Source organism: Rhipicephalus microplus, chromosome 9 (assembly GCF_043290135.1).
Source record: "Rhipicephalus microplus isolate Deutch F79 chromosome 9, USDA_Rmic, whole genome shotgun sequence".
In the NCBI taxonomy this organism is placed as follows: domain Eukaryota; kingdom Metazoa; phylum Arthropoda; class Arachnida; order Ixodida; family Ixodidae; genus Rhipicephalus; species Rhipicephalus microplus.
Window position 1 is genome coordinate 44680560 of NC_134708.1, and position 21614 is coordinate 44702173.

At 45.6% G+C, this 21614-nt stretch overlaps 1 protein-coding gene across 1 annotated transcript in view; it reads right to left on the bottom strand.

Moving 5' to 3' along the window:
• Window positions 1-12389, bottom strand: part of LOC119163801 (constitutive coactivator of PPAR-gamma-like protein 1 homolog) — a 75662-nt gene extending 63273 nt beyond the window's left edge. The window contains exons 1-2 of the mRNA XM_037415872.2: window positions 11384-12389; window positions 3497-3661 (exon numbers count right to left, since the gene is read on the bottom strand). Of these exons, the coding sequence (XP_037271769.2) occupies window positions 3497-3661; window positions 11384-12025 (807 nt within the window). The 5' untranslated portion in view covers window positions 12026-12389. The remainder of the gene's footprint in view (window positions 1-3496; window positions 3662-11383) is intronic.
• Between the last annotated feature and the right edge of the window lie 9225 nt (window positions 12390-21614).

A 21614-nucleotide genomic window follows, 5' to 3' on the forward strand; every position in this document is an offset into this window, starting at 1 on the left:
TATGTTGTGTGATATGCAGAAACAACAGACATCAACATAGTGTATGTACGAATATGGAAGCAAGGGAATGCTTTAGACAATGTGAAGGACAAGCTGCCAAGTGAAAATTTTCACCGTCTTTCTTACTTTAGGTTGCCATATTGCCACGTTCCATTCCTCAAGTTTTGTTATCGCCCCAATACACTACACTATTCTCAGCGCAAACCGCGTCTGCAGTTTTCGAGAAGCTTCAGGACTGTAGTAGATCATTTTGATAAGTTCACGCCCACTCCGCGAACTGTACAGATTATTCTGGAACCTACGCCGCCGCCAGCGATAACGCTAGAACATTCGATGGCAAGAGTATAAGTTCCGACGCACTTTGCCACTTGTCAGTTGTTGATCGACGGCCGACGCTCCGTTCGCCGCTATCAGTCCAAGACTTACTGTAGTCCGACTTTCCGTTTACTGGGCACAAGTTCACCCAATAAACAATTTATTATTCGACTCGCAGTGTGCTCGATTCGTCCCCGTCACGACCCAGTGACAATATTTTGACAAGCAGTACATCGGTGAGACCACTAATTTCAAGGAAAAAGTAAAAAAAAAAAAAAAACGAATATGACATCATAAAACTACGCGTGATCTCGTAGGCCCTCGATAAACATGTCAATTCTACAGGCCACCAAACTGACTGGTCAAGTGTGCTAGTTCTGGACAAAGGAAAGCTTGCATCACGCCTGCGCCTGGAATCCCAGCATATGCAGACAATTGCACATATGCTGAACAGGAGTGATGGGTCGCTTCCAACAATGTACTTCCCGTGCTTACATCACGTACTTAGGCATACTTCACTTCATTTTTTCCTTTTCAGTTTATTTTTTATAAAGTTACAAAATCAAATATACAGGCGAGGGTCACTAAGTAAACAAAACAGAAAAAAACTTTAGTGGGACGCTGTCCCTTCTTATGGCTATTTTTTGTGAACAAGGCTCTCGCAGTGGGTGCCATATTGTCAGTAAACTTTGTATTCTTTTGGTAAGTGTATCCTTTCGCGTCTTCGCTAAGAAGCAACAGTTGTCCACTGTTCTTTTTTTTTTCCCCGCGACTTTTAGCTGTTCACTGTAGGTGCAGCCAAAAGAGTGGCTTTTTAAACTTCGATCAACGGTGCTGCTTATTTTTATGATGGTCACACAGGTTAAAGTCAGTTTCCACGACCAAGCCAGATTTTTCAGAAATTCCCTGACTTTTCCAAAAGGGTCTGAATTCCCTGACTTTTCCAGGTTTTCCAGGTTGGTAGACACCCTGCTGATGGGTCTGACAAGATTATGAGGTTACAACACAATGTGCAATAACCAACGTCATGCTTAAGGGGAAGAAAAAAAGCTTCAAAAACATTTTCGAGCACCCAGCTCACAAGGAAGCTCAACAGGAAAAATATTACCAGTGCAGCGAATGTTCACAAACCTATTGACACTTCCCTGTGATGAAACCAATGCTACCTAAAGAGAAAAAAAAAAATCCCCCTATTAGCACCGAGTGTTCACAAGGACAGACTTGACTTCCTTATGACAAGATCACTTTAGCCCTCAAGACGTTTTTTTCCTGCTTAGCAGCAACAAAATGTAAGATACGCAATGTAATGGGTGAAGCCCCCAGTAATTCTTCCCAGTTCGAAAAGCATATGCCCAGTAGCCTGTGCACATTCTAGCATTCTTGCCATGATCTTATTGGGAACCTGACATATAAGAACACCTAATGCAGTATTTTGGTTCCATGGATGATCCTTTTACTGCCTTAAAAGAGTGTCACGGACAATAAATCTTTTCTAACCAATCTAAGAAACTGATGTACTGACGAGGTGGTGTAATCAAGCTTTTATGCTATGTGTTATTGTTACAAGTCTTTCAGGTGGCTCTTAGCAATGACTAATCAATCACGGCAATCGCACGATCTGATCAATGCGTTAGATGAGTAAAACATGGCGAGATCAAAAATTAGAAATTGCTGCCTACTTTATTGGAAAAATATAGGAAAGGAACCATTTTTCGGAATTCAAAACACAAGCTTTACATTTGGACTATACACATGCTCGTTATTGAATTACATATACATGCTGTTTAAACATCTTGTATTTAAAACTTAAATCATAGCTTGCGACTCTTAACTAATGCATTTTTAACCCTTTGTGGTTTGTTGTTGGGCATCTCCTGACAACACGCACTAACAAAATACTACTGAACAACTTGAGCACAATATCGATAGCAAAGATAAACATCCTATGAGCTTTTCTTGCAGTTTCTTTTTTTTTTTAATTACGGTTCTCAAAGCTGGCTAAGTACTTTTGGATCGAAATGGCTGAAAAGTGGATAAATGTTTCGGACTGCTAACAGTCAATACATACATGTACTACCGTTTGCAAAATTTTTGCATGACCTGCATTCTGTGGCTGAGCGATGAAAAACTGTGTTGCTGTTGAGGCTATGAACCGTGGCCTTCGTGCTTAGTTCCGAAAACGAATGGTAACCAGAGCTCATTGCGGAGGCCACGACCAATAGCCTTCTAACATGCCGTGTGACGGCAGGTGGCGCAGTAATGCAGCTTTCCGTAAAGTCCCTGAAAAAATACTAAAGTAGCGCCATTTGTGTCAATGTGCAGGCTCCTCTCCCCTCGCGTGCATAGTTGATAGTAAATGACGCTAGTTGAGGGGCAAAATGGCTCTTGGTTGCAAAGATGGGCGTGTGCTCATATTTCTGTTGGAGCTCATTTGGGCGCTGCAATTCTAGGCGATGCACTGAAAGAGTGATTGAGGAAGAAAAAATATGAAAAGCAACGCTTATTACGATGATGTGACGTGCATATAAGCAAGTGGCATGCAGTGGCAAAAAACATCACCGGTCAGCAGTGACGCTCTCTATGGCAGCGCCATTACTGTCCATGTAAACTCAGCGGTACTAAATATCTGCAGCATGACGCACTAGCTTTTGCGAAGGTATCGCAAACGCCATATTGTTTGTCCACTTTTGCGAGCGCGCGCTCTTTGAACAGATGCCACCGGCTTCCCTTTTCAGCATATTCGAGGCACGGCCACTCGGAACACACGGCGCAGCAGTGCCCGAGCTGCCCAAGCGCCTGGCACATCCAGTGCATCCGCGTGCTTTCATATTTGTAGTTTCCTGGTGGACACTCTAGAGGCGCTGCTGTGGTTGCTGGGAGAGGAGGTTGAGGCGAAGGGGTGCGGTGCGGTTGGTGCTACTTTGGTTTTTTTCAGGGACCTTTGTTTTCCATTGTACCGCTACGCGCTGCAGATCTTGCAAAATTTTGCAGCCGGCAGTACATTCACTCTTTCATAATGTCCCTAAAGGTTTTTAGATAAAACAAAACAACCGACTGTTGTCTGACACTTCACACTAACATGCGTAAGAAATCAATGACTGGCTTATGTTTACTTAAAAAGTTGCATGAAGCAACGAGGCTACGTCACTCTCTAATAGTCTTCTGTGGACAAAGCACTCACCTTGCCTTTGGCATCGGGACAGAGGGAACGATGGAAGGGCACAAGGTCCTCCTCCGAGAGCAGGTAGTTTCCGAGCAGTGCTGCCAGCACGCAGAAACGGTTTGGGTGAAGGTTGAGGCTGCGAGCCACTTCATCTAGAATGAACTCCCGCGTCTCCAATGAGCCCTGGAAGCAAGAAACCAGGCAATGGTAGCCGAGTTGCCGGTGTTTGAAAGATTGCAGAAGTTTACCCTTGCATAAATGCAGAAGGAGTCATCAGGAAAGCTATAGTAGAGTGATCCAGATTAACACTCTTCACTCGGACTCTTAACATGCTCTCAAAATGCAGGACGAGAGCGGTGCTGCATTCTCACTTGATTGAATTGCATTCATTGGGGTGGGCAATCGAAGCTGGAACTTAAGCTACGCAGCAGACTTACTCGGACACTTGACTGTCATAATGGGTTTAGGGCAATCGATGTGATACCATCAACAGTAAAGGTGACAGACGAAGTTGCCAATAATCCATGTGCCGGCAGGAAAAAAAAAAACAAGCAAAAATAATTTTTTCATATAGGATGCACCCTGATAGGATGCAAAGCAGTTGCGCACAGGTGGTGTCACGAGTTGAACGGCACTAAGACGGGTGCTGCGGGGAGCGCTGGAAGATTTGTTTGAAGCGATGGCTGGCGTAGGTCTTACAGGTGACACGTACAGACATGTTTCAACGCGTATGTTAGGTGCACGTCAGATTTATTGCGCGCAAACCAAGAAGTGGGCAGTGTAGCAAGGGGCGGTTGCGGCAGGTGTAGCGGGCGAACGGACAAGGCAGCAGCTGCTGGCTCTGCGGCAAGTGCGCAGCCTGCAGCAGGGTGACCTACTTGGCACTGCGCCAACAGCTGTGGCACACATTCCTATGAAGAGACAGCGTTACACAGGCTAGTCAAAGAACTGCTTCGCATCTAATACTGGCAACAGTGCTTCTAGTCCTTACTTGTTTTACTACTCACAGGTGTCACAACGCAAAAAGACTAGCACTAGTGACCAACAAAAATTTGGGAAAAAGAAAACCGGGCCGCGGGCAACAACAGGACAGCACAAGTACTGCGCTGCTGCCAGACCTCGCATGTGAGGGGGGTATTTAGTCGGCCACTGCACCCTGTGAAAACCTGCCTTTCGTTTGAACCGCCGGCAGTACGCTATCACTTTGAGAAAAGCTGCAAATAGCTGCCATCACCCTGTGCAAAAAAAATGAAACTAGCTCAGTGCCCTCATCTTCTTCAGAGTCACTGCTTCAACCCACTTTTACAAACCTTCTTCGAAAGTCACTACATGCATTGCAGAATTTTGCAGCCTACGACACTATTGATGCTCATGTACTTATTTTTACTCCTAGCAAATACTTTATCTTCCTGATGACTATCAGGCTACGAAAAGCCTGGCTATGGCTTCTATTTGTTTATTATTTATTCATACGAATTGCCTCACAGGCTCCTAGGTCAAAGCAGTGTGTGAGGACAGATTACATACATAGTAATAATAACAGGAGCATCACTACCTTGTTATATTAAGTGTATCGGCTGTAAGCATGGAACACTGAAAGGAAGGAAGAAAAAAAAATTTACACCGTGGTAAAATAACACAGTATTTACAAAAGACCGCTGTACCTTTGGCCCGAAAATTGGTTGCAATCACTTCAAATGCCGATGATATGCTAGAAATGGTCAAAACTGTAACACAACAGCTTTTGCTCAATCCCCTTCAAACCTGCATGAATCGTCGAACTGAAGGCTTTACAAAATTAAAAATGACTGAGCACAACTTGTGTTGAATTGTTAAAGAGTTGAACTCGGGAAAAGAAGTATTCGGTGTGCATCAGAGCAAGAAATGACAGAGATTACAAACAGGCCCTCGCCATGCAATGCTGCACCTTTTCGATCACTTTTTACCAAGTCCCCCCCCCCCCCCCAAAAAAACGCAAGAGTGCCAGCCTTTCCCACTTTATGCTGCGCACGAGAGTATATTTAGAAGCGGAGGGACCGCCGGCTCTGCGTGTCGTCTGAAAGCCGGTGGCGAGCATCAAACATGCTACACAGACTGAGGAGGACTTATGTAAAAAGCAAAAAAAAAAAAAAAAAAACAATGGCAAACAAAGTGCACTGGCATCTAAAGTCTATGCAAACGTGCTTGAAGACAGACAGCCATGTGCAAACTCTGCACATTCTCTAATTACGCCAGCAAGTGCCCTCCCCCCCAAAAATTTGTCCACGAAGCTTCATCCACTTCATGCACGAACTGTTTGAATGTGTGGAGGCAGACGGCAGTTGGCAGCATTCCGCTAAGTTTCCCACTAAAAATCGCCAGAGGAAACTTCAGCGTTGCAACCTTCCACTAACCAAGGAATAATGGGCAGTGAGGATTTGTTTTGCCTCCATGTTAGCAGCTTCTCAAGGACTTGTGGATATACTGATTATATTACATCTTGCTTAACTTACATGTATTAGTAATTTTATAAGCACAAGTCAATTAATCACAGCAAGTGTCAGCGATCACTGCGAATCACTGCGCTTATCATGCGACACTGCATTAAAGAAAAAAAAAAAAAAACTACCAATCTGCAATGACGCCCGAGATTGGACGCATGAAGTTTAGCCAAATCCACATACTATCTATACTTGCCACACTAACTGAACCATCATCCCTGAAGTCTTTGTTGACACTTGAGCACCAGAGTTGCCTGTGGTAATTTTTGCGGGAAACTTGATAACAGGACTAGTTGAATGCAACCCAGATTTCTGCTCTTCCAAAACAATAGAGAGAAGCAAGCCAGTCAGTCATGCCTTTTATGCAAGGCCAGGTGGAAAAAAAAAAGAACGGGAATTTGACAGTTCAAAGTTTCCTTGCATGCGTTCTGGCAAGGCTCTGGAGTAAACTTTACATCCTGGTTTTAATTTGGCATTACTGTTCTCTCATGTCAGCTGACCTGTTCTACCGTGTACCATTTATGTGGTGCCAGACAGATGAGCTTTCGATTGCGAATAAAACTGAGCATGAAACATAAACAGATGGTTTTCGTCCTTCAGCCATCTTAGACAAATGCATCAGGTGTACGCGAGTTCTTAAATAATCACATGCGAAAATGCCAAGAAATTGACAGTAAAGAGAGGTATGCAAAGGTTTCCAAGGGTTTCAAGGAGAACTACAAACATTGCACACTAGTTGCACTTTACCTCTCAACCCATAACTAGATGAATGAGGTGGATACAGTGTTCCTTGCAAGTACAAGGAAAACAGTCGCAAGAAAAGGTCCGTCTTCTCAGAATTCACATCAATTTCAAGGCACAGAAATAAACAAATCAGGAAGTAGTCATAATCCGCAACGCACTGCCACATCTCTCATATCAGCTAAAATCATAGAACCAAAACTACGAAATATATGATTACAACTTAACAAAATTAATCCTAGGAATGCAATTCATAAAGTGAGCACAACTGCGTAAGTATACTCGGCTTCGTGCAAAGCAGAACAAACATGCAAGCAAAAATGTGATACTAGACTGTAAAGAATCACCAGAACGCTGTGTGACCTTTTCTGATGCAAAATGTCACAAGAATTAGCATACAAAGGGCTGCAATCCACCTGACTGAATGCCACATGTCAAGGTCAGAAAGTGACACGTGCAAAATTGGCCAGTACTTCAGTACAACTACATGTGCATTTCGTGAAGGTACGTTATGGTCCATAAAAGATTAGAAATGAGCTACGAACACGAAGCAGAAATGCCATAAACCTATTTTACAGTCACTAAGCTTAGCTGGATGATTTAAAGATTCAGTGTGAGCATTTAACACACGCCGCCCCTCTAGGGATCAGAGCCAAGCAGCAACTGCAAATATCGTTGAAAATAAAAGACTCGTCAGGAGGCCTTTCTCTCAGTATAGCGAAAGTTAAATTGTCCGTGCCACGTGCAAACATTACATGGAACTGCAAGTTCAAAATCACTCTTTCCTAATGACGTAGACTACTATGACATCCCCACTTTTAGCACATTAAATCTGCTATGAAAGCCTCATAGAGCCCAGTAAGTTTACATGCTGTCCTCGGAAAAATGCTTGCCACACAAAATTACATTGAAGTTACACCTAGTTGTTGTATCTTCTGTAGAACAATTCCAGCTTATTAAGAGATGTATCCTTAGCATGAGGCTCAAATAGGAGGAAATACAAGCAGCCAACCAATGAAAAACTGCAACAATGTGTCACCACATGCGCAGTCCATTACATCATAATTCCATTATCTACATTCATTCGGCCCTATGCATGTGGCATGACTTTGATTGATATGTGGGGTTTAACGTCCAAAAAGCACCATATGATTATGAGAGACGCCGTAGTGGAGGGCTCCGAAAATTTCAACCACCTGGGGTTCTTTAACGTACACCGAAATCTGGGCACACGGGCCTACAACATCACCGCCTCCATCGCAAATGCAGCCGGAATTCGATCCCGCGATCGGCGGGTCATTAGCTGATTGCCTTGGCCACTAGACCACCGCGGTGGGGCGTGGCATGACTTTTTAGGGCATTTCTGTGTTAATGTGATTTTCCTTGTCCATAAGGCAATAAGCCTACTCAAGAATTCGACACAGACTGCAACTGTACCAGCATTGATTATGTAATGACAACAGCATTATGCTTTTTGTCAACTCAATTAAGTGAGCAAGTAGATGGGGATGTGAAAGCTGTATCAACACAACAGTCTCGTCTTTCAGTATTAAATTAGCTCACACTAAACTGTCACTTTATAAAGATCCCAATATGAACAGCTACAAATTCATGGTAGTTGCACTTTTGAAATGCACTTGAAACCTAGAATGCATTTATCGTTCATTCAACAGGACAACATTGGAAACCGAATGTTTGACGAAGTGCAGCTGAGCAATGCAAGAGTCGAGAACTGACCAACATAACCGATTTTGTTTTTATTACAAATTCTTCATCATTACCCCTTCCCAATACGCTGAGGCCTGGTTTAATTCTACCGGTCAATACAACGGCAGCAGATATCCGCAAGATTTACTATGTCAGAATGAGGAGTATGCAGAGATTATGCTTAATTATTCTAAACAAACCAGAAAGCGCGCAGAACAGATGACAAGTGCCCCCGTTTGGAAAGAGACTATGAAATCGTGGAGAATTTTTTTTCCGAAGGAAAAATAAATGCCTCAACAGCCGCTATACGACCATCCAATCTATGAACATGTGCATATAAATTTACTCTCGCTGTCAGCTGTGAGTGCCTGAAGCCAGAATAATCAGTAGGCTGCCATATTCTATTTATTCAGAACAGGGCATACCGCAGCTGTTTTAAAGAAAGGTTCAGTTCTGGTCAGCATATTATTGTGATGGGGCATTCTGGCAGTCTTTATAGCATGCTACGATAAACAAGCGCAGTGGCACACATGCAAAATGTTTATTAGTTGCAGTGCACTGTTGCAGAGCGGACAGAATGAAATGGTTTCACGCATCGCACCCAAGACATGACAACCTGGGAAATGCAGCGCGCCACAGATTACTTCACTAAAAGCACCCTGTGAAATGTAGTAGTAACCGACGTCAAGGCTCTCATTAGAAATCGCAGTGGCTATGAAAAGCACCAGGTCAGCTTGGAAGGCCTGTTGATTTCGTAATGTGGTGCGTAAATGAAGGTGGCGTATGAGATTACCCGCTCGAAAAATGGCATGTCGGTTAAAGGCTTCGACTGTAATGCCTTACAATTAGAACAGCATAAGTGACGCGGTGCTCCTGTTTACAAACTTGTTTGTATATGTGATGTTTTCTTTGTACTTGTAACATGAATTTGTATGAGCATCGAAATGACCCTTGGACAGGCAAAAAAATATCAGAAACAAAATAAAACCACTTACAAATTCTGCCACTTCACTCACTTCTGAATGCATTCGTTCATATCCCATAGAGAGATGCAAGCAACCATCCCAACAAGAAAGTACTAGCATTTCATGGCGTTAAATGAAACGCACGTAAGATTGCTGCTGCAGCACTAGGCAATTTATAGGAGCCATAAAATGTCTCTGTAGTGACAAAAGTAACTACAGAAAATACGAATCTTGTGTTGCTCAAGTTGACAATGCATAAACTGGTTCATCATCATCATCATCAGCCTGACTATGTCCACTGCAGGACAAAAGCCTCTGCCATATTCGGCCAGTTAACTCGGTCCTGTGCTTGCTGATGCCAATTTATACCCGCAAACTTCTTAATCCCATCTGCCCACCCAACCTGTTTCCCCCTAACCCGCTTGCCTTGTCTGGGAATACAGTAAGTTGCCCTTAATGACCAGCAGTTACCCTGTCTACGCGCTACATGGCCGGCCCAAGTCCATTTCCTCTCCTTGATTTCAACTATGACATCCTTAACCCCCGTTTGTTCCCTAATCCATTCTGCTCTCTTCTTGTCTCTTAAGGTTACACCTACAATTTTTCTTTCCATTGCTCGCTGCATCGTCCTCAATTTAAGATGAACCCTCTCCAAACTGGTTAAAAGGAAGCAAAGACACGGCACCATAAGCATTAGCCAGAGCACCTGCTTCTGCAAGCTCCCTACAAAGTGCCTCAAAATAGTTCCTTACCCCATGTGATCTTCATGAACAAAGGTACTTTTAGGTGCCTTAAGGGATACACTGACTTCTGTTGTCCTAGTCATTTCCTTCAAGTACTGCATTTTAATCTATCTATCTACATGCGTGATAAAGAGTGGACACTGTTATACTATTTCACTCACTTCAATAGACCTAAGACATGTATAGTGAACGTCCCCATTCGCGTACGGCACAACTTGAACGGGCATGCGCAGACTGCGGCATCGTCAACTGCATTACACACAGCACCGCTACCCGTCAGCTCGGTATATCGCAACTCGTTTACAGACTGAGGAAAAAAAAAAAAAAGAATTCAAGAAAGCACGCACGCGGCGCCCAGGCTACGACCACATGTAAATGGCCTAGCGGACGATTACGTTGAAACCACATCCGTATCAAAACACGGCCCCACGAGTATTAGGCTCTGGCACGAGGAAACGTTTACCCAACTTTGTATCCTCTCAGCAACTCGCTGATAAAAAAAAGTCCACCGAGTCTAGCGTCGCCTGTTGCGCGGTTCTTTGTCGTGCAACACGTGCGATCGTTGAATAATAATAAAAAAAGGTGCAGGGCTTGTATTGAGCGCTGTACTTCGACGATTTCGGTCAATACTCGTTCAGTTTCAACCCGTTCGACTGAACAGTCCGAGTGATCGAAACGTCCGAATGTGGAAACCAACCGCAATGAATGAAATGAATGGCGCGTCTCATTTCCGCCCACCGAAGGTATCGGCGCCTTCGGAGATCTTGCCGGGGTTGTCTGGAACTTTGCCCAGTTTTATCTTTCTGCAATCGTCTCATTACTCGGCGTTGGCTTCACATTTCCCTTTCGAGAACGCTCCGGCAGTGAACAATGCATCGCGCAGTCTGACGTGACGCGCAGTTGAAAGCATGCAGCATGTAGATCGCAGCACGTAGTACAAGGAACAGCTGCGTTATATGTTCAAATGCTGCTAGCGCGCTGCGGGTTTCACAAACAACACTCGCACTGCGTTGAAACCGGCAGCGATCGACGCGGCTTCACGAAACGGCGAAGACCCTAACAAAACACGGAAGACAGTTCCGGGAATGGATTAGGCCTAGCGAAGCCGGCTCGCAGTGCTAACATTTTTTGAGCGAGTAGGCCTACGACACACCGTTCGGGCACCGGGTGTTTGAGCCAGTTTGAGCGCGCCGAAAACTTCGCTCGTGCGAGGAAAGGTCGGGGCCGGCGCGAGCTCGGCGAGGAGGGTTTGAGCGAGGGCGGCCTCACCTTGTACGTGAGCTTGAGCTGCGCCGATGAGAAGTATCTCGGCGGGTCGAAGATGGCGTACTCGGCATCCTCGGCCATCAGTCCGTGGAAGCCGTTTTCGCGGCAGAAGGCGATCACCTCTTGCCGGTGGTCGTCCATGCTGCACATGACGGTGACATTCAGGTGCCGAAGCGCCATTCGCAAGCAGGTCCTCAGGCAGACGGGAGCTATCCACCACACCTTGGGCGGCGGGGTGGCCTTGGTCGCCACATGCTTGAGAACCTGTCCCACCTTTCGTCGCTCGGCCTGCTGTTGCCGGTGCCACTCTTCGAGCCGCTGCGGTTCCAGGCTCCCGTTGAAGAAGACGGCGAGCTCGATGTTGTTGTTCTGTATTGTTTGGATGAGAACGGACAGGAACTGCACCATGCGATTCCATTGGCCTCCGCATACCCAGTCCGAGAAGTAGCCTCCGTAGAGACGGTCCAGGCAGCACTCGCCATCGACTACTAGGCACAGTCGGTTGCCAGCAGCGGGTAGACGCGAGTTCGCGCGACCCCCGGGGCGTCGGACCGCGGCGTTTCGCGCGATTTTCAGCAGGTCCACAGGAACGCAGGCGCCCGGGCAGTTGGCCTCGATGAACTTCTGTAAGGCTTGAATACCCATGGCTGCCTTATCTCTCCTCTCGGGGCGCCCGATCAAGCGCGGAAAGACACGCGCACAGGGCGGCTTGCAACACTACGGAGCGGAGCGAAGCGGTGCCTGTCGCCGGTCAGCGGCCATCTTGGCAGCGGCTAGTCCGGCTCGTCATGCGGCGAGAGAGAAGCAATGCACCGCCGCGCTGGGAGACTACACCCACCGTCGCTTCGCTGCGGGGAGGCCTTGTCGGCGTCTCACCTTGCGTCCGGTCGGACGAAAACGGATTGGTAGGACGAACGGCCACACGATTGCGGTGTGCTCGTCTATCCGATCCCACGGAGAGCAGCGGAAACGAGTAGACGGGATATTTTCACTAAGCTAGCTAGACGCACGCACGCGCGCACAGCCGAGAATCAAGTTCAATGAGCGACGTAGGACCGCTGGGGTCGAGGGTAGATGACATTTACCGCGGGGGGGTTTTGTATTGTTTTTGTCATAGCCTCCTAGATTTTCTTTGCCTGCCGGATAAACGCAAAACGCCGGTCATTTATGGCGGCGCTGCCTACGTAGGTGTAGGGGTCTTTGCACTCCACTTGTGAGATTGGCAACTTTGGCGTTTGCTACTAAATTCAGAGGATGCCTTGTATTAAAAATGTTGCCTGCTGAATGACGGTTTCACTTACGTGGGGTAAATTAAAACTACGTTTATCTTTTTTTAAAACTTTTTTGTTAATTTTGTTGCATTTAAGCTTCAAAAACGTAAAAACTTACTTGAAGACATTCCTACTTAGGTGGCGCCATCACCATAGTTCTGATAACGGCCGCTTTTTAGGTGACCACCGATAATCCGGCAGGCAAAATAATCAAGGAGGCTGTGGTTTTTTTATCCATTTTCATTAGGGTTGTAACTGAAAGCATGTCTTCGCACATGCCAGTAAACAATGAAGTACTTAGCGAGTATTTCAGAAAACCTTTGAATTTAAACTTGAGTGTTAAACATTTTGTTTTGTTGTTTATTGACGCAAAATTTGTGCAAAATGGTTTGTAATTACTCTATTGAAGTGCAGTGTCGGTACATTTCTCTACATACAACATGTAAGCCTATGAAATGTGCAACTTAAACTCAGAGCTTATTACATTACAATACAACTCCATCAGAATCCGTTGTACAAGATGCATAAAATAGGCAGTCACAGAAAGTTTTTGTCATAATTGGGTTAACTTGCGATAAGGAGTGCCCCACAGAATTTCATACAATTCTTGTGCGGCTGCATATCTCTAAGGCTTGTGTCATCTTGAGCAGCGACTTCTTATTTAGATGCCTGCCGCATGACGAGAAAAACAGCTGTCACACTCTTTTCCTCCTTCATTTGTCAGTTTTGTTGCGAAAAGTACAACTCGGCATTTTGCGTGGCCTCAGAAATGGTCATGTATAATTGCAAATCTCGAATAACTTTCAACTGACGCGCTCACGTGTCACAAATAATGAATAACGCCGTGATGATAGTGTTAGTCGCAAGCGCCACCATGAAGGCAGAGCGACTCCGCTGGTCACACGAGCCATTCGTCAGGCATCTTAGTAAATGAGGCGTTGTTTTGGGTATGTTGTTGTTTCGTTCCCAGAGGACGCCACCTTACCATCTAAAAGAAGGTGACATAAAAAACGCGGTTAATTTGGTTCTTCGATTATGAAAATGGCTGTGTGACCGTTGTGGACGCTATGGCGTTAACTGACGCGGAAGAATTCAGGCAGAAGCCATCACCGAACATAATCTACTTCTTGTTCTTTGCCTTCGCTGGTTGGCCGCGTTTATTAAATTTTCAAAAACTGTATTTGTAAGAATAATACAAGCCTCCTGGCGGGAATTCAAGTACCGATTATTGAAAAAAAAAAAAAGTAAAGGCAAAGATAAATTTCTCATTACGCCTGTTGGTTTTTCTGAACGTGTTTACCTAACCTTCTGTTAAGTACACATCTTGTTTCGTTTTCAATAACCGTTCAAGTTCAATTAGTAAGCGCTTGTGTCGTCGCCGTTCTTCTTGTGTCCTCGTTTCCTTCTTGCGATTCTTACAGCGAACGCTGTTATGAGATCACAACTAGGGTTACGCGCAGTTGTCCGCTGCCGCCCCCGGTGTCCGTCACTATATCGCGTGAAATCAGAAAAAAAAAAATGCACTAACGACACATTCGGGATTGAAACTGGGTCCACTGTGTGCTTGCCGAGTCTTTTACCACGGAGTGGTGATGCAGGCTAGCTGCTTCAGCGTCGGACCCACATCATCGAGCGACATCTTTGCCTCAGCGAGATGTAATATTCCGTGTAATCTCCTTTCGGCCCCCTCAGTTCAATCTCGGTGTTTTGTTCGCCCCGTACACTGTGGGGTTTTTTGGGCTGTCTTTTTTGAGCTGATGTTGACTATAGTGCTCGTACTTAAGTATGAGCTTGTATCCGTCGTGCTCCTTAGTCTTTCATTATTAATCTGTGTCTGGTCAAGCAACTTGTCGATTTCTTTACTAGTGTTATCTTTGATTTTGTCCTATTAGTCCTCGCGTGACAAACTTGACATAGTTCCTTTAAGCTTCTTCGCAGCGACGATCAGTGAACAACGCGATAAATAAGCTTACTTCACAGGAAAGTGGACGAAATCGGCTTAATTTAATTTGAATGGACACCACTACAACGGCTTTTTCCAGGATAGGTAAAGGTGGTCGCAATATTGGTTGCGGAATAGTAGGAAGCAAGGACAAAGTTAATCTGGCATTGAAACTGTTTCTACTCTGCCGTGAAAGGCAGAATGCTTAAATATATTTCGAAGAAGTTTTTCCCCATTAAGAAGGAACATTTACTTCAGGCAATAGACCACTGGGCAAAAAAAAAAAAAAATAGAGAGAGCTTGTTGACACACTGGTCACCAAGGCACCGTCCCATTCGTGGCCTATCCCCCTAGGTGGGTTGCGCCAAGTTGTTGAGGAACCAACCAACCTTCCAAGAAGTGAATTAATTTACAAAGCAAGGTACCATCCCATTCATAGCCTTATCACTAGGTGGGTTGCGCCAAGTTATTGGGGAACCAGCCAACTCCATCCTGATAGGGACTCTCATAGCACCCGTCAATTCAGAAGAGTTTAAAAGGGCCCTGCAACACTTTTTGAGCATATAATATAGCTGGGCAAATGGCCTAGAACTTACAATCAATTTTTAAAACCAGCAAGAATGATTGATTTATATGTGGGGTTTAACGTCCCAAAACCACCATATGATTATGAGAAATGCCGTAGTGAAGGGCTCTGGAAATATCGACCACCTGTGGTTCTTTAACGTGCACCAAAATCTGAGCACACGGGCATACAACATTTCCGCCTCCACCGGAAATGCAGCCGGGAATTGAACCCGCGACCTGCGGGTCAGCAGCCGAGTACCTTAGCCACTAGACCACCGCGGTGGGGCTAAAACCAGCAAGAAATCGGTTTTCTCTTCTCTTGACAAGTGATGCTACATACTCAAAAAAATTGGCCCCGTATCTGCATGCTAATCTGTAAATGTCGTCGAAAGACGATAGTCTTGCGCGTGGAGAGAGTGGAAAAAATATTTATTTGATGTTCTGCGCAAGAAAATCGGTGAAGGGTATTCTGGAGGTGCTGCGTTAGAATGATTGGAGTGTGCAGCGGAGGCGAACGAACGCATCAAGTCACGTCACACGCGAGACATGAGCGCTATCTGGCAGTTTTCTTGGAAAACCAAGCGCGTGGCTCTGAGACGGGCGTGCGCGCCCGTCTCAGAGGTGATAAGGTGTAGAACGCAAGGCGACGGGTAGGTGCCACCACCGTCTCGTCTTAGCAAAGCGTTGGAAGCACGGACCTTTTCGTGCAAGCGTTGCATGGTCAGCACAGCGTGATAAGCGCTACGGTCCTTAAAATTACTTACACGTGCTTTTTCTAGTAAAAGACGCACATTCAGAATATATATGTGCTTTTATGGTGCCCCAGACATGCACGCGCGCAATAATTGCTTTTTGCACAAGTATGAACGCATAATTGCACAAGTATGAACGCTAAACCTTGAGCAACATTGGTGGGCGCTGCGGATGGGGTCGGTCGTTTCAAGTACCTGGTAACGTAAAGGGTGGACAAACAGACAAATGTACAGACAGACCGAAATTTTTGCGTTGAAGGTCCCCAATAAAGACTATCGTCTTTAGAAATGAGCGCGTCATAGCCATAAGTACCACGCCATTGGCTTATTCCAGTGTGCCGCGCACGGGAGTTAGTGGGGCAGCCGCGGGAATCCGCGACGTCTCCCCGCGGGCGCGTCCAATCATACGGGAAAGTGATCGTTCGAAAAAAGAGAAAAGACAAAAAAAAAAGCTTTACATCACGAGGCGCGCGTGACGTACCTTCTTTCCCCGTGCTATCCCTCCGTGCTCAGCTTCCAGGGCTTCGATTCGCTAGGACGAGAGAAGAAACACAACAATTGAATCGCGCGACAAATCTTTGTAGGACCGCTCGCACTGTACGGGTTCTAACAGTTTTTTGCAGCGTTCGATTCGTGAGGCAATAAGCTCCAATACTGAATTGATCTCTTGGCTATATGGCGAAAAGTGTTGCAGGGTAAAGGGTTGGCCTGGTACCTACCATGTATTTCATGCCTTCTTGAAAGACCCATTTCGTCGGAAACTATATATACGGCATGTTAATTGTTTGGGTTTGTTTCATTTGCTTCTTCGGCGTATCTCAATGCAGTGGAGCTAGAGCGCTATAACTACACTTTATTTGTCGATATGTTTTGCCATTTTTATTTCTGGTGTCCATGCGTTACGGTTATCCCTGGATACCACTACGTGTTGAGCAGTGGAGAACGCTGCTGCCGGAAGATCAGGGTTTTCGCGTCGCTTTCACGTGTCCCTGGGGTGAACCTGCCGTATGGAAAGTATAGTTAAATTGTTTCTTGTTTTTTATTTGAAGCCTCCGACGTCCTTGCTTTCAACTTCAGATTGGACGCAGCAAACTACTTACTCACAAACTTTAGCTGAGGAAGTAAAATTTGTCACAACTTGTTTTATAAAAAAGTTGTGAAGAAATGAGAAACATTTCGCAAACGTACACCGCTCGAGCTTATTAGCTACATTTTGATGCATGGTCTAATATGAAGAAAAAAGTCAACCTTCCATTTCTTATGTTGTTTTCATAATCTCGCAAACGTAACAAAAGAAAAAAGAGCGATCACGCGAGATTTCGAGTGAAATGAAAAAAAAATGGTTTGTTTGTTGTTTTGTTCAAAAGGGAAGTGCCCTGAACAATTTAATAGCAACGTTTTATAGCGTCATCTCACAAATCTGCTTATTGTTTTTTTTCTTGTTTTGTTGCTATAAGCTGGCTTGTTTCGTCATAATTTCTGTTTCTCTAATGGCCAAACACTGTCGATGGTGGTCGATCTCATTCAACCATGTACCGGTGTTGCGCATCGGTGATATGCGAAAAGACCCCGAGAACGTATACTGGGGCAATGCAGGCAGGTGTGAAAGTTAGAACGAGAAACTTTATTTGGTAGAAAAAAAAAAGGGGGGGGGGGTTAGGAGCTAGATAGGTGGGGCCCCATGTCCAGATTCTCCACTGGCTTGCGCCACCTGCGGGACGTGGTCCAGGAGTGCTAGTTGCACCTCCGGGTCCGAGCTAGCGAGGAGTGCCTCCCGCTGCTCCAAAGAGTTTTACGGTTTCGAGGATAGCAGTCTTGATAGCAGTCGAGGATAGCAACCACAAACACCCGTGCATACACGCCAGTATTGAGTGTCCATCGTCCACGAACATGGTACATCGTGCTCCATACGAGTGGCCCAAATCCTCCACGTTCTGTGCGGACACAGGTAGTCGGAAATTCACAACCGTGGTTTGCAGAACATCCACATGAATCAAGGCTTAGTTCTTGTCATAGCAGGTAACGTTTTGAACTGTTTAGCTGTGACGTGTTATGGTTGCAAAACCTCACTTGCTGAAGTGCTCGAGCAAGTGCTTCCGCCTGGTCTTGCTTCTCTCCGTAAATGAAGCCTGTCGGTTTCATATACTGTGCTTCGTAAATATTTTCTTATTCGTCAAGACGAGAATGTATCTTGACATCTAAACAAAATTAAAAGAAAGGCGCAACTATATTTAAAATAAATCGCACTGAACCTCATCTATGTGCGTGCCTCAGAAGTAGCTCGGTGAATGCCACGATGTTCAAAAATACTGCCCCATGTACTTTGAAATTGCTACAATACTTATTAAAACGAACTAAACTCATAGAAACTAGTATTTTAAATTTTTTGAAATATACAGTTGAGGCAGAATTTCCAGGTTGTGCACGGTCTGAGATATAAACGCCAGGCCTGCGTGGAAGGTGCAGTACAGTCACAGCGAAAACTAGAAGAGCGGCCTTTCAGAGCCTTTTCTAAACACTCGAGGGTAACTGCTGCAAGAACACTTGCTTGATACCCACTACGGCATTAATAATAATTTTTTTGATAGTAGGATGGCATTCGCTATGCTATTTTTCGTCATTGTTCTGAGAAGCGTGGTATATACGCTGAACACCAGCAAGACATTTTGTGCCAATCGTTCATGCAGCGGCTGACGACGATGAGGAATTATGCCAGAAGTGGGCATGCGCCACAGTTAACAGGTGATCAAAAACAAGCTTTTGTAATAGGTTGGAGCATTGCAGACACACTCGTTACACTATATTCGCATTGTGTGACAACTGGTTGTCCTCAAGTTCGCTGTTCTAAAACGCTTTATAAAGCCGCAACAACTCGATTCCTTACCCGATATCAAGAAGGCAAGTTTGCCTAGAAGTTCCAAGTACTGGCCTGGCTCAGTAGTAGATTACTGGTCTGGCACACAGCGGACCCGGTTCAAGTCCCACTGTGTCATTGGTACTACTTTCCTTTTCCTCGTTTCGTGCGATGTGGCTGTGGACACCGGCGGTGGCGGTGGACAACTGCGGCGCCACGCGTGACCCGAGTTTTGATCTCATAAAAGCTTTCGCTGCAAAAGAGCTTCGCTGCTCCTCAGTTAGTCTCGAAAACCTTGTCTGTTTGGCTCAATTAAAGCACGAAAAAAATGTCTGGAGCTGTACTCATAGATATTGTTGGCAAAGGCCTTGTGATTGTGAACAAGCAAGGGATGGTATCTTTATTCCCAAAACAATTTTTTCATACCCTGTGTCCTTGAATGTTGGTTGGGTAAGAAGATTTCGAAAAAAAAAACGTGCTTAATCTCTCCGTGATGGGAATTGGTAATACACGAAAGCAAAATGTGTGCTCACAGCATAGTAGCTTGATGTAGAATGATAATATTAGAAGAGCTTGCACAATGTCCTTTGGTGTTTGACAACTTTAGCACCGCATTACGCGGATGCATCCACGCTGACGCTCAGTCGTATATAAATCTTCATCCCGATGGCTAACTTCCACCACCATACCACAGAAAAGTGTGTCAGCCAGAAGAGCATGACTGATCGGACGCCGAATTAGGCCTAAGGTCGCCTACTCGCGCTATGTTAGAATTATTGGACACCACTGTGCGACCAGAGGGAAACGCAACGGGTGTCGTGTTTTCCCTGCGGCCGACAGGGCTATACGCGGGACGAGCTTGAGTGGTAAAGACGCAGCTTTACATCCAGGTGAAACAGGCGTGTTCCAGAGGTTGCAGATGTATGATTGGTATGGATAGATGCTATGAGCGACGCTCCTGACAAGGTCGCTGACATGGTTTTGTCATTACAATAGTACCAGTGCAAAACTATTAATGGGCATAATAGTTTTAATAATACAGTCCTAATTCATCGTATATTACAAACGTAGATAGAATATATTTGTTTGTGTGGGTATTTTTGAATGACCCATGACACAGATATGCGTGCGCACGGGTATTTAAGAAGAAAACTTTCCTCCGAGCAAACAAAGCCCTGGGCCCAACGTGCTGGACATTGAAGAGCAATGGGAGGTTCACTCGGGCAAGCGAAACTTCGGGGTTGTTTAAGCTAGACACATATGATGACCAACCAGACGAAGAAGTGCGGGAGCAATTCCGCACAGGTAAGCGATGAAGAGTCGACCCGATGATTTCGGGGAGCACTCGATCATTGGGGGTTTATTTATCTAATACAACTCAAATTTACACAATGCACTAAGTCACAAATACAAAACATGGAAAATGATGGCATAACCCTCAGCTTGCATGACTGGTCTCCGGTGGTGAGAAGCGCTGTTGACCCCCGAGTCCGCTCACCCCAAAAAGGGCACTAGTCGCTGCTTAAATAGGGTTTTCCAGCATCCACGGGTGCACGGACCAATCAGGCAAGCTGATGATAACCAATCCCAACACGAGTTTTCATGGTCGCGTGAAGCCTGCCTCACAACAAAACTTTAGCAGCTTTTCGAAACGGGCACATTCTTTAAAACGGCCTTGACGCACAAACAAGTGCTCAAATGTCGCTTCCCGATTGCCCCGGAGGACGCAAGCGGCGGCTCACTCGTTTTGGGTGGCTTTGGTAGTGGTTAGAAGAGGAGAAAGGCACCTAATTTCAGCAGCCCGGTCGGAAGCACGGCGTGGTGCCTGGTTTGGCGCGAAGCGCACTGTGACCGACCGGATTCAGCTTTTGCTGTTCAGACTTTCATTCTTGACGATAGTTATAGCGCGAGAACAAAACGACGACACAGAGACAAGAAGGACACGAAAGACGCGAGCGCTTCTTGTCCTTTTTGTCTCTGTGTCGTCGTTTTGTTCTCGCGCTATAGCTATCGTCATGCCATACCAACTAGCCCAAGCTGCCACACTTCTAAGTCTCATTCTTCGTCGAGGCGGCCTCCTCGAGAAAAGTCGTTAAGTAGCTCCTCTAACAAGAGCATCTGGCAAAGGACGAACTCCAGCTGTAGCTGAAAAATAAAAAGCTTTCCGCGAGACATTGCCTTCGCGACAATAGTGAGCATTCGTGAGGCGCGTGAACTGACACAGCCGTCACCACGAAGCGCGAAAGGATCCAAGACTACGACGAAGTGTGGCATGCGCCAAGTCATGCTACCGCCCTGAAAACTCGGCAGCAGCGTGGCCTTGGTAGTTTCGGGACGACAACAGAAATGTGATAATCATATTTTGAAAAAAAAAAAAAAGAATATATGGCAGATACGCATACGCCTTTGCCACGAGACAGATGCCGAAGGACAGGAAGCGACGAGGTGGTTGAACGAATGGAACGTCCGCTTGGCTGCCCTATAACGGACCCACGTGACTATAGATGGAGGTTGATCAAGGGGCAGAAAACACGAGAAAATGACAGTCATGCAGAAAAGATTTTCTGCCATTTGCGTTCTCACCTTACGATATTTGATTACTAGTACTGCCTTACCTTGATACGGTCCATGACTTGGAAGCTTTTAATTCACTCTGCGAGGAGCCTCGCTAGATGTCTTTAGTCGACCGTGCTCACAGAGCTGCTATATTGGAGCAGCCTGGCTTAGAGTGCGACACCCATTGCCACGAGTTTTGCGAATCGCGGGTAAAGCGGGCGCTATGTACCACGTGTTTCAGCGTAGCAGCGAACCACGTTGCGGTTCGCACGATAGCTGTCTTCTCGGCCAT